Source organism: Schistocerca piceifrons, chromosome 8 (genome assembly GCF_021461385.2).
Source record: "Schistocerca piceifrons isolate TAMUIC-IGC-003096 chromosome 8, iqSchPice1.1, whole genome shotgun sequence".
Taxonomy (NCBI): domain Eukaryota; kingdom Metazoa; phylum Arthropoda; class Insecta; order Orthoptera; family Acrididae; genus Schistocerca; species Schistocerca piceifrons.
The window spans coordinates 374,937,076-374,951,082 of record NC_060145.1 but is presented as its reverse complement, the minus strand read 5'-3'; the positions used below and the strand labels follow the sequence as shown (position 1 = coordinate 374,951,082).

Sequence of the window (14,007 nt, the reverse complement as noted above, 5' to 3'; positions counted from 1 at the left end):
CAGGTTGTCACTGCAATCATAACTAAAGTGGTGGAACCTTTGTCTGCAGGTAAGATGATTAGGTCAGGATTTGTTTTAAGGTTGTGTATGGCTATTCTTTCTTCAGCTGAAAGGTTGGTATTGTGAGGAAGGAACCTGGGGAAGGATGGTGCGGTCAAGTTGGAGGTAATGAATTCCTGGAAGATCAGCAGGTGGTTATGTGGGAGGGGGAGGGGGAGATCAAGGTTGGATGGTGGTTTGAATGGGGAGAGACAGGGTTGAGTCTTGGAATTAGGTTGGCTTTGGTTGGAGTGATTGGTGGCAAAGAATTGTTTCCATTGCAAGGATTGAGAGAAGGAGAGTAGATCTTTGACAAGTCCAGAATGGTTAAATTTGAGTGTAGTGCTAAAGGTGAGGTTCTTGGAAAGGCCTGAAACTTCTGTGGAGCTGAGGGTTTTTGTGGAATGGTTAACAACAATGTTACAGATATGGTTCTGCTCTGGTGTGGTGGAGTATTGGTATGAACATGTGCAAATTGAAAAAGTCAGTGAAGCAGAGTTCAGATGCTGTGAGAGGTGGACAAGGAATAACACTGTGGGTTGGATGGGTGTTGGATAGTGACATCCTACTGCTCCAAGAACCAGCCACAAAGGAGTGCCCCATTCATCACCAAATACCACCCTGGACTGGAACAACTGAACACCATCATTTGTCAGGGCTTTGATTACCCATCATCATGCCCTGAAATGAGAGACTTCTTACCTGAGATCCTTCCTACTCCCTCCTAAAATAGTGTTCCATCTCCCACCCGACCTCCACAACATCCTGGTCCATTTCCACACCACTCTCAATCCCAACCCCATGCCACAAGAATCATATCTCTGTGGAAGACCCAGGTATAAGACCTGCCCAATCCACCAACCTGTTCCAGTCCTATCACAGGTTTATCCTACCTCATCAGGGACTGGGCCACCAGTGAAAGCAGCCATGTCATTTACCAGCTTTGCTGCAGTCATTGCACACCTTGTTATATTGGTATGTCTACCAACCATTGTCCACGAGGATGAACAGCCACTGCCAAACTGTGGCTAAGAGGAAAGTAGATCACCCTTTTGCAAAACATGCTGCTGAACATAACATGCTGAAATGCGTAGATGGGAGTTACCCTTATAACACATTCTCCACACTCGTAATTATCCCAGTCTCAACCTACAGTAACAAACTGTCCCCACACGTGCCACCCAACAGTTTCCACCCCCTCTGCTGTATCAGCTCCTCCCCATTCTTGTCTCCCATCACATTTGTTGGTGCCCTCTGCCGATGCACTCGCCAATCCTTTCCCACTCCTCTCATTTTTTGCTCCATTTACCACATCCCCTGCCCTACAGCCTCACAGCCACCACATTGGGGCCGTGCCACCTGTGAAAGCAGTCATGTCATTTACCAGCTCTCCTGCAATCAGTGCACACTTTTTTATATTGGTACGACTACCAACAAGCTGTCCATCAGGACAAACAGCCACTGCGAAATTGTGGGCAAGAGGAAAGTAGACCACTCTGTGGCTGCTGAACATAACGTGCTCGATTTCAACAGCTGCTTGACTACCCGGGCCATTTGCATCCTCCCCTCCAGCACCAGCTTTTCTGAAATGTGCAGGTGGGAGTTATCCTTACAACACATACTCCACTCTTGTAATTACGCAACCTACAGTAACATTCTGTCCCCACATCTTCCACCCAACAGTTTCCACCCCATATATCATATCACCTCCTCCTCATTCTCGTCTCCCACCCTCTTTGTTTGCTTCCCTCTGCCAATGCACCTGTCTATCTTTCCCCGCTCCACTTGTATTTTGCTCTTGTGTTCCCCACCTCCTGCCCCACAACCGCCTGACACTGTGCCTGTTGGCATTGTAGTCCCTGCACACTTCGACAGCACTCCTCTCTCCCTTCACCTGTACACTACTATTCCTTCTCCTTCCTCACCCCCTCCAGATTGCTGCTTCCATCCCACGTGCCAGTTGCATTCTGGCCCGAGGTGCTGGAGATGGCGGTCGTGTTTGTGAGGTTTGCTTGCTTGTGTGAATGAGCGGTATATGCTCCTCTTTTTCTGATGAGGGCAGTGGATGAAAGCACGTGTGTAAGTGTCTTTTAATTGTGCCCGTTTGCAACTTAACGTGTCATCTTTAAAGTAACTAGCAATAATTCTTTTCCTGCATTGTAGATATTCCAACTTGGAGTTTCCATTGTTTAATCAAATGTAAAGTCTTCTAAGTAAACAAAGTGTTATAGGTGGCATCAGAGTTTCGTAAATAATCTCTTTAAAGTTTATTTCTTATTTTTCTACTTTTAAGAGTGTTAATGACCTTTTTCTTCATCCAGTAACATTTTGTCTGTCACTCTGACTCTTTCAGCTAATGCAATGTTTAATTTTCATTGGCAACCTAATATTATCGACATGTGAACAGGATATTTAGTAGCTTTAATTCCTAACTTTTTGGATATGCTTGAGTTAATCATATGAGTGTGTGACATTTCATTAACTCAAAAGAAACGCCGTCAATAATCGTGTCACTAAAATAAAAGGACGTACTTTGAATATGCTATTGAAATTTGCCTATCTTTTAGGTATCAATGTAATCTACTTTCAAAATGTGTTGTTTGGTTAACTACCAGTCATTTAGAATACGAAAGGTTTTGTGTACTTCTTGCCATATTTAGTTCTCGGAACAGATGTGTTTTCAGAAACTGTATCATTCTTATGAATTGCAATTACGAATGTTTCCTCCTCCTTGATAAATTTTTGCAGACACCCTTATTTGTGGGTACCTCAAAGAGTCAATACCAGATTTTGTATTGACACTAGACAAAGTTTAACAAGCCCAAATGAAGAAATAGAGTACGTTATACTAGGTGTGTGACTAATGTAGGTACAAATCAAAGAAGTGAGCAGAGGACAATGAAACAAGCAAATAATCATAATAAACATATGCATGAGTGCAATCACACCCACGTTACAAAACTGTTAATATCGAAGGCTACGTGTATGTTGCAAGTTCACTCTTGGCACATTGCTGTCAGTTAGTTGAGTATGTTACGTTCATTGGTCTGATAGGAAGAGTGACCTTTGAAGCCATCAGTATTTGAGCAGCATAAACAGCCGTATGTTCTAAGTACCAGTTCCCACAGTGAACAGCAAATGCTGTGTGCATGATTAACATTTGAGGTGGTTGGCATGGCTCCACATACATTTTCAGATGAAGAAATGGCCAATATACAGTTCAGGTTTGGGCATACCAATGACAGTACATGGGAGGCAGCACGATTGAATCATGGAAAGTTTTCCTATAGAAGAAAACAAAAAAGCAGAGTGTTCCCATCAGCACCTGCGCGAGACCTGTTCGCCAAGATGTCTGAAAACCACAAGCAGCCGTCTTTCTCCACCTCAGTAGTAAATTGCGAGGGCACAATTGGGTATTCAGTGTATTGAAAGGCTACTTGTACTGACCTTTATTTACAATCTACTTGTTGCCATCATCCTGTACAAATGATTGGCGTTCTGAAGACCTTGATCCACCAAGCCTATACCATCTCAGATGCTGATAGCCAGCAAATGGAACTGGGACACCTGCAGCCTATTTTCCTGAATAACAGGTATTCATCTCAACAAGTGCAGAGGCCGCTACAGATGTACAAACAACATAACAAGAGGATGAGGCCTACAAAACAATTGCTTGTCTACCATATATTAGGTATGTTTCCACTAAAATAGGCAGAGAATTAAGAAGACATAAAGTTAAAGTAATGTTTCAGCTTCCTTCCAAAATGTCAGTGCTTTTGGGATCTGTTAAAGACGACTTAGAATTGCTCAGAGCAAATGTTTACAGAATTCCATGTGCATGTGCCAAATCTTATATAGGGCAAACAATGCTTACTGTGCAGGATTGCGTACTTACCTTCTCTAAGCAAATAAGTCCACTGTTGATGATCACTGTAGTTTTGTTGGTCATTCAGGGACATGTAATAAAAAAATGCTAGCCCATACGTCAAACTTTTTGAGCTCAGTCATCAATGAATGACTGGAAATATGACTATCTGAATCCCTTATGAATCAAAATTGTGGTTTCCAGTTAAATTCCGCATGAGACCCAGTTACAGAAAAACTTCATGCTTTGCGAAACCAGTGTCATCCTGCAATCTTACTATGTGAAGATATTCATTTTGGTATCAAAGAGGTGAGCTTTCACCATGGAGGGAATGCAGAGCAGTGCATAGACTTATCGCAAAAGGACGTGCGCTCAAGCAATGCATGCAAGTGCCAGTTACAGACATTCGGCAGTTCTGAAATTTTATACATAGAACAGTCTGTATGCTGGGAAAGTTTCGTATTTCACAACAAGTGTATCTGTTATGTCTTGCCAATACTGTGGCCTCTCACATCCCCTGATTTGAATCCATTGGATTTTCCTGTGTATGATTATTTAAAACCTTTGCTATGTTGTTGATAGTATTGATGAGCTCTGGGAATGCATTGTGAATAGATTTCAGTGCTTTCAGAACACATCTGGAGTTTTTGAACATTTACAGGTATCAATAAGGAGACATACAGAAACCTTCACATAAATTGTGAGTGTGTGGAACACTTGTTTTAAAGTGTTTATTCTCAAGTGCCTATTTGGAGTTGGGATCCTCTGGTTGTAATACACCGAATTGGGGAAAACATCAGTTTGTGTGCCTATGTTTCATTACCATTAACTGCTCCTTTCATTATCCTCTGCTCACCCCACTCTTCTGTAGCAGTCAAACAGCCTGTAGATGTAGCCTGAGTTTTCTGTGTGTGAATGAAGCTTATATGTTACAAGGTATTACAGTTTAACATTATTGCTTAAACAACAACAAAATCATCAGTTATGTAAATAAATTTCTTTGGTCTCAGCTGAATTTGGAATTATCGTTAATAAGTGACATGCAACTCAATTTGTGGCCATAAGAATTAGTAAACTGTAATTTGTTCTCACATACAACAAAATTGGTTCAGGGAGATTTAAAATTTCAACCTGGAAAAACTTGTGCTCTCAGGGAAATCTTTTGATGAAGTAAAGTTGTCACCCTGTTAATTCTCACACCAACCTGTTCTGAATATATTGCATAATGGCAAATGCTTGTAATTACATCTGTTGCAAGACAAAACTGACTAGTTTTAAAGTATATTAAACATGATTTTTACAGCTTTCATTGAAATTATTACAACCAGGCTTTATTACACAATATTGAAGACGACTGGCAACCTGTCTCATTATCTGCGCATACAGATGCATGTGTATGTGAACCACTGAATGTGTAACTAGATGTAATGCACATTGTATAGTGTGATAGCATTCTCGTTGATAAATTTCATGATATTTTAATTCTGTCTGTGGCATAGCTTTATTAAAAGTGATAATAACTTTCTTGTCTTAAGGAATCTGGTAATCTTAAATTCATATCTACGACTCTTACGGCTCATCAAGATGCTGACTTGCTCAGGTGTACTGGATGAAATTGATGCTTTGCTTGTGTGTGGTGTCGTCATGCCAGAATATGAAGATGAGGATGATTTCAGGTACATGGAACCTGATCAGAAGCAAGTGATACTCGATTCTCTTTTCTACTGTATTAATTGGTTTAGGGAGCTGATAAATGCTTTTGTGCTTCAAAAGAGTGCTCTTTTGAAAGAGAAGGTAAGTCATTGAGAAATTTTGTTACGTATTAACATGTTTGTAATGTAAATTCAGAGTTAACATTCAAGCTTTCTTCAGCCTCTTCAGACAGATGTAGAGTCTGTTACACATTTACGCTTAATGGAATTTCATAGAAGCTAGCACTATGCAATCGTTTGGTTGTTATCTGTCAGTCATCATAAGGTTTATGAGTTTCAATATTATAGGCCACACACCAGGTTATCACATCACATCTGTATTTAATTGTAAAATTTGTGAGAAATGTGCATGCTACAAAAGGGGGGTGAGGGCATGTTGTTTTCTGTACTGGGAAGATGTTGAGTCACAGACACTGCACAACAGAAAGACTGCTAAACAAGTAAGGTTTCAGCCAAAACGACTTCTTCCGAAGTAGACAACACACACTCATGCATTCACGCAAACACAGCTCATACGCACAAGACTCGTCCTTGGCTGCCAACATCTGGCCTCAGCAGCCAGAGACAATGTGTGTGTGTGTGTGTGTGTGTGTGTGTGTGTGTGTGTGTGTGTGTGTGTTTATGTTTGTTTCGTGTACTTCTTAAGAAGGCCTTGTGGCCAAAAGCCTATTTGTTTAGCAGTCTGTTTGTCATGCCTGTCTGCGACTCCACATCTCCACTATGTGGTGAGTACCAATATACCCTTTTATAGTATTTTCATTATTCCATCCTGTGTTTTCCATTGTTTGGTTAGTTGTATATTGCTACATTCATTATTTAAGGCTGGTTCATGAAACTTCGTAAGTAGGCTTTCTTCAGATAGTTTGCTTCACATCCTCAGATGTCTGCCAGTGCAATTTCTGCTGTGTCACTGTGACATTTGCTCACACCTAACCTGTGACCATTTATGCTGCCCTTCTCTGTATCCCCCATTAGTCCTATTTAGTATTGGTCCCACATACTTGAGCAGTATCTAGGATGGGTTGCACTAGCATTCTGTAAGCAATCTTCTTTGTATACTAATTGAATTTCCTTATATTCAACCAATGAGCCAAAGTCTGTCACCTGCTTTATTGACAACTGATCCAATGCAATTATTCCATTTCATATTCCAAAAAAACTGTTACATTCATGTATTCGTATGGCTGGCCGGTGTGGCCATGCTGTTCTAGGCGCTTCAGTCTGGAACCGCGTGACCACTATGGTCGCAGGTTCGAATCCTGCCTCAGGCACGGATGTGTGTGATGTCCTTAGGTTAGTTAGGTTTAAGTAGTTCTAAGTTCTAGGGGACTGATGACCACAGATGTTAAGTCCCATAGTGCTCAGAGGCATTTGAACCATTTGTATTTGTATGAGTTGACCAATTCCAAATGTGACTCATTGATAATTTAGTCAAAGGATATACATATTTGTTTTTGTTTTTCATTTTGTGAAATGCATCATCTATGAAAAGTCTGAGATTGCTATTAATATTGTCTGCAAGCCAGGGTCCAAACATGCTTCCTTGGGGCACACCTGAAATTAATACTAGATCTGTCAGGGACTCTCCATCCAAGATAACATGCTGCATCCTCCCTATCAAGAAATCCTCTATCCAGTCAAAAATTTTCCTTGTTACCCCATTCCATCACACTTTTGACAATAAGTGAAGGTATTGGACTGAGTCAAATGCGTTTAGGAAATCAAGAAATGCTGCGTCTATCTGACTTCCTTGATCCATGTTTTTTAGGATGTTGTGAGAGAGAAGCTTGAGTTGGAATATCAACAGTATTAGGAAAAGGACAGAGTGCTGCTCACTGTAAAGATGACCCATTGAGTTGCAGGCAGACACAATGAGTAGTCTGTTAAACATTATAATTTTTTGGCCAAAGCCTTCTTAAGCAAACTTGCTCATGTGCACGCGCTCACACACACACACACACACACACACACACACAAAATTACTACCACTGGCAACTCTGATAGAATGCAACTGTTGCATGAATAGCAGTATGGAGTGGGGCAGGAGAGGGGAAGGGATAGTGCAGGGTATGTGTGGGGGAGGGGGGGGGGGGGAGAAGAGCACTGGTGGGGCGTACAGGGACTAGAGACTGCCAGACGCAGCATTTGGAGACGTTACATGAGGGTTGCATTTCACATATTCGATATCTTCAGAATACATTCAGGTTGACGAGATACTTTACATCTATGTTGGTACTGTGCAAATCACCTTTAAGTGCCTGGCAGTGTGTTCATCGAACCACCTTCACAATTCTCTATTGTTACAGTCTCAAATAGGGCAGGGAAAGACTGAACACCTATATCTTTCCATATGAGCTCTGATTTCCCTTATTTTATCACGATGGTCATTTCTCCGTATGTCGATCTGTGTCAATAAAATATTTTCACATTCGGAGGAGAAAGCTGGTGATTGGAATTTCGTGAGAAAGTTCTGCCGCAGCTAAAAACACCTTTGTTTTAATGCTGTCCATTCCAAATCCTGTATCATTTGAGTGATTCTCTCTCCCCAATTTCGCAATAATACAAAACATTGTGCACTACTTTGAACTTTTTGATGTACTCCGTCAATCCTGTCAGGTAAGGCTCCAACACTGTGCAACAGTATTCTGAAAGAGGACAGGCAGGCATAGTGTAGGCAGTCTCCTTAGTGGATCTTTTACATGTGTCCTGTCAATAAAATGCAGTCTTTCGTTAGCCTTCCCCACAAAATTTTCTATGAATGCCTTTCAGTTAAAGTTGTTCGTAACTGTAATTCCTAGGTATTTAGTTGAATTTGTGGCCTTAGGATTTGACTGATTTATTGTGTAACTGCAGTTTAATGGATTCTTTTTAGCACTCATGTGGATTACCTCACACTTTTCGTTATTTAGGGTGAGTTTCCAGTTTCGCACTATATAGATACTTTTCTAAATCATTTTGCAATTTGTTTTGATCATCTGCAAACAACCTAAGAGGGCTGCTCAGGTTGTCCCCCAAATTGTTCATATATATATAAGGAACACTACCTTGGGGAATGCCAGAAATCAGTTTTGTTTTACTTGATGACTTTCCGTCAGTTACTGTGAACTGTGACCTCTCTGACAGAAAATCATAAATTCAGTCGCATAACTGAGACAATATTCCATGAGCACACAATTTCACTACAAGCTGCTTGTGTGGTACAGTGTCAAAAGCCTTCCGAAATCCATAAACATGGAATCAATTTTAAATCCCTTGTCAATAGCACTCAACACTTCATGCGAGTAAAGAGCTAGTTGAGTTTCACAAGAATGATGTTTTCTATATTCATGTTGACTGTGTGTCAGTAGACTATTTTCTTCGAGGTAATTCATAATGTTTGAACAAAATATATGTTCTAAAATCCTGCTGCATATCGGTGGTAATGATATGGGCCTGTCATTTAGTGGATTACTCCTACTACCTTTCTTGAATATTGGTGTGACCTGTGCAACTTTCCAGTCTTTGGGATGGATCTTTCGTTGAGCGAATGGTTGTATATGATTGTTAAGTATGGAGTTATTGCATCAGCATACTCTGAATGGAATCTAATTGGTATACAGTCTGGACTAGGAGACTTGTTTTTATTAAGTGATTTAAGTTGCTTCACTACTCCGAGGATATTTACTTTTATGTTACTCATGTTGGCAGCAGTTCTTGATTCGAATTCTGGAATATTTACTTAGTTTTCTTTTGTAAAGGCATTCCGAAAGGCTGTGTTTAGTAACTCTGCTTTGGCAGCACTGTCTTCGATAATATCTCCACTACAATCGCGCAGAGAGGGTGTTGATTGTGTCTTGCTGCTAGCATACTTTACATACGCCCAGAATCTCTTTGGATTTGCTGCCAGGTTTGGAGACAAAGTTTTGTTGTGGAAACTGTTTGAAGCATCTCACATTGAAGTCCATGCTAAATTTCGAGCTTCTGTAAAAGATCGCCAATCTTTGGGATTTTGCATCTGTTTTAATTTGTCATGGTTGTTTCATTGTTTCTGCAACAATGTTCTAACCTGTTTTGTGTACCAAGGAGGATCAGCTCCGTCATTTGCTAATTTATTTGGTATAAATCTCTCGATTGCTGCCAATACTATTTCTATGAATTCAAGCCACATCTGGTCTATGCTTATGTTGTTAATTTGGAAGAAATGGAAATTGTCTCTCAGGAAGGCGTCAAGTGAATTTTTACCTGCTTTTTTGAATAGGTATATTTTTCATTTATTTTTGGAGGTTTTGGGGGGTTACAATATTCAATCTCACTACGACAACCCTGTGCTCACTAATACCTTTATCCATTTTGATGCTCGTTATTAACTCAGGATTATTTGTTGCTAAGAGGTTAGAATATTTTCTAAGGTTCTACAACAAATGGATGTCAAGGGTACTGGATGGTAGTTCTGTGGATCATTCTGCTATCCTTTTCCTGGGTGGGTGTGACTTGTGCTCCCTCCCAACTACTTGACACTTTTTTTTTTTTTTTTGTGGGTAAATTACAGTTAAAAGAAGGCTAACTCATCCGTAAATTGAGTATAGAATATAATAGGGGTTCCAACAGGCCCTGGACCTTCGTTCATGTCAGTGATTTCAGGTGCTTCTCAATACTGCTGACACTAATACTTATTTCCCTCATCTTCTCAGTTGTACGAGGACTAAATTGGGGAAATACTCCAGGGTTTTCTTTTGTAGGGGGACATTTGAAAACGGAGTTCACCATTTCTGGTTTTGCTTTGCTTTCTTCAGTTTCATTTCGTATCTCAGCCATGAGTGTCTGGTCACTAACTTAGATACCATTAACAGCCATTAAATATGACCAGACTTCCTATGGGTTTTGTGATAGATCCTATGACAATATTGTGTTAATATAGTCACTGATGGCCTCATGCATTGCCCTCATGACAACCAAATGTGTTTCATTAAGCATCTCCCTAGCTACAGTACTATGTTTTGTTTTACACTTATTATGCATTAGTCTACATTTTTTTTAGAAGTTTGATTACAGTGATTGTATACTGTGAAGAGTCCTTCCTGTCATGAACTGTTTTATTAGGTACCTTTCTATTGAGTGCTTGGTGAATGAGTCTTCTAGCACTGAGCCATAGTACTACATACTCCTCCCAAGAGCTAAATGTTTTGAGTTCCTTATTGAAATTCAACACTACTGCTTCTATCTAATTTGCTGAATGTATAAATCCTTCTACTTGTTTTAGTGACCCCTTGTGCTTTGCTAATAATTGGTGCTGAAAAAATCTTACGGTCACTGATACCTAGAGAGCTGAAAATGTAGCATTTATTTTTGCAAAATTCACATCTATTGTTGGCTAAAATCGTATCTGTATGTTTCTTTGTAAATGGTTATAATAGAGGGAAACATTCCACGTAGGAAAAATATATCTAAAAACAAAGATGATGTGACTTACCAAATGAAAGTGCTGGCAGGTCGACAGACACACAAACAAACACAAACATACACACAAAATTCCAGCTTTTGCAACAAACTGTTGCCTCATCAGGAAAGAGGGAAGGAGAGGGAAAGACGAAAGGATGTGGGTTGCAAGGGAGAGGGTAAGGAGTCATTCCAATCCCGGGAGCGGAAAGACTTACCTTAGGGGGAAAAAAGGACGGGTATACACTCGCACACACACACATATCCATCCACACATATACAGACACAGACACATATTTAAATATGTCTGCTTGTGTCTGTATATGTGTGGATGGATATGTGTGTGTGTGCGAGTGTATACCCATCCTTTTTTCCCCCTAAGGTAAGTCTTTCCGCTCCCGGGATTGGAATGACTCCTTACCCTCTCCCTTAAAACCCACATCCTTTCGTCTTTCCCTCTCCTTCCCTCTTTCCTGATGAGGCAACAGTTTGTTGCGAAAGCTGGAATTTTGTGTGTATGTTTGTGTTTGTTTGTGTGTCTGTCGACCTGCCAGCACTTTCATTTGGTAAGTCACATCATCTTTGTTTTTAGATATATTTTTCTTTGTAAATGGTTACATGAACAAATTTATAAGGTTCTCACACTATTTGCCTTCAGGCAAAGACTTAATATGTTGAAATAACTTTCTGGTGATAGATGAGCTTTTTGACTGGAATGTTTTCTTTTTCAAAAACTTCTGTAGTTTTTCCCAAAATGATCTTGGCCTGTTTTCTTCCTCTGGCACTGTTTCGTGACATTATTTTTCTCTTCCCATCCAATTTGACAATTAAAATATCCGCAGAATATTAATTTCAACCTTTCTGTGGAGATTCATAGCTGTGTGGTCCAATTTTTTGACAATGACACTGATAGCACTGACAAGGCATTTCATATAGAAATAGAACTGAAAATAACTATTTTCACATTAGGGGAAGAATTTTGGCACAGTCAAAATACATTGAAAGGTTTTGTTTTCAAGTCGCTGTAGTGCAGACACTATAAACTGGCAGTCAGTCCCAATTGTAAACAAACTGAAACTATGCTCATCAGGTAGTTGAGGAGTGGTGTGGGGAAACAAAGTGCTGCCTCCATCTCGTAGGGCAGCTGGTCTTCACACTGGTTCTGTTTTTCTTTGAAAGCAGCACTGGCACAAGGCCACAGGGATGATCACTGATTCCTTCTGGTGTTGTGAAGGTTGTAATTGAACTCCGTGATGCAGCAGGATTAATATCTTCGTTCATTTCAAAATAAGAAAAGAAGACAATGAGTGTCACGCAGAAGAAAGCATTTGGTAACAGCTACTATGCAAATACTTGTTGAGATTGGCAGTGTCGTAAACAAGGTCATCCTGGCCCAACTGCCATGTTAAATGTGTCTGCATTATGCCAATTTTTTTTAAACTTTAGAGCAGATGAACATATGTGTTTCTTTGTTCTAAGGTGCTAGGTCCCATGACTAAGTACTGTGTTGCATGTATTTTACACAGGCCATTCAACCGCCCATAATTAGCGTGGCACCAGAACATCGAGCACACTGATACATCATTGCATGCTGCCCTTTTTATTTTGCAAACCTGTTCTTAACACATTATTTTTCCAAATTGGCTTCTTTAGATGATTTGTGCAATACTGGTAACCAAAAGTTGGTTATGTTTTCAAGAGTTATGTGCTGAAAGTAAAGCTGTTACAAACATTCTGATAAAATAGTTTATCTGGATACAGTTTGCTGTGAAATAGTGTCTGTTAGATAATTTCAGGTTTTCACATTTTGAGGCAGGATTCACATCTATAGTGGCATTTATCACGGAATGGGAATTTTTCAGGTCCCTGCTTATACCAGATTTTATGTGGACATCATCAAAAAGGTGAGGTCTATTCGTTGCTATCAGATCTAACAGATTTCCATTATGGATGGGCTCCTAAACAATCTGTTCTAGGTAATTTTCTGAGAAAGCATTTAGTAATGTTTCACGGAACATCTTGTGATGCCTACCACTTACAAAACTGTAATTTTCCCAATTGATTGTTGGGTGATTAAAATCTCCTCTGATGACTATGTGCTAGTGAACTTATGTTTTGTCTAAAGTTTTCAGTTACATCTGGAGGTAAATGTGGTGATGAATATAAGTATATGATCATAAGTTTATGACACCCCTCTGCCACCCCCCACCCCCCACCCACCCTTGATATCTAGTCTTGTTCAGATAGTCCTGCATGCAGTTTCAATTTCTATCTCAGTGCGTATGAATTACTATCTTCTACACACTACCTCCATTTACCATTAGCCTGTGTTTTTTTTTTTTTTTTTTTTTTTTTTTTTTTTTTTTTTTTTTTTTGATATGCTTAAATGTTCCTCAAAATTCTCACTTGTAACCAGTTCTGTAGGAGCAATTTGAACTCCGGCACTTTGTCGTGAATGCTTTGACACTTCCATGTCCCCTACAGCTATTGTTATCTAGACGGGATGGGGAGTCGCCTACTCTAAAGCACCCTTGTGTGCACCCCACACTCAGTCAGCTACCTGGGTAGCAGCCATTGATATGTGTAGATCCATTTAGGGGGACTCTATAGCGCTCAACCCTATGGTGCAAGTCTAGTAAGTCACGGCCTAGCTTGTCACATAATCTTTGAAGTCTCTGCCTTAAGCCTTCCACTTGACACAGAACCAGAGGACCATGATTGATCTGGGGACAACGCTGCACATTGTGAACCCCGTTGAGACTTCATGAACAAGGCTAGTCTTCTCAACCTTCTCTGCCAGTCACTGAAATGATCCAAGCATTACCTCAGAGCCCAAACCATAGGCATCATTTGTTCCAATCTGTGCCACAAACTACAGTTGGTTACACCCTGTTCCCTTGGCAGTTGTCACAATAGCCTCTTCAACATTTTGAATGAGGTCCCCAGGCTTATACACTGAATGCTGCTGGCATTTCT

At 40.2% G+C, this 14,007-nt stretch overlaps 1 protein-coding gene across 3 annotated transcripts in view; it reads left to right on the top strand.

The window, feature by feature from the left end:
• The window catches only part of LOC124711891 (Fanconi anemia group D2 protein), a 206,393-nt gene that overhangs the window by 119,045 nt on the left and 73,341 nt on the right, over positions 1 to 14,007 (top strand). For all 3 annotated transcript variants that reach the window (XM_047242137.1, XM_047242136.1, XM_047242138.1), the window contains exon 15: positions 5,440 to 5,698. In XM_047242137.1, coding sequence (XP_047098093.1) covers positions 5,440 to 5,698 — 259 coding nt within the window. The remainder of the gene's footprint in view (positions 1 to 5,439; positions 5,699 to 14,007) is intronic.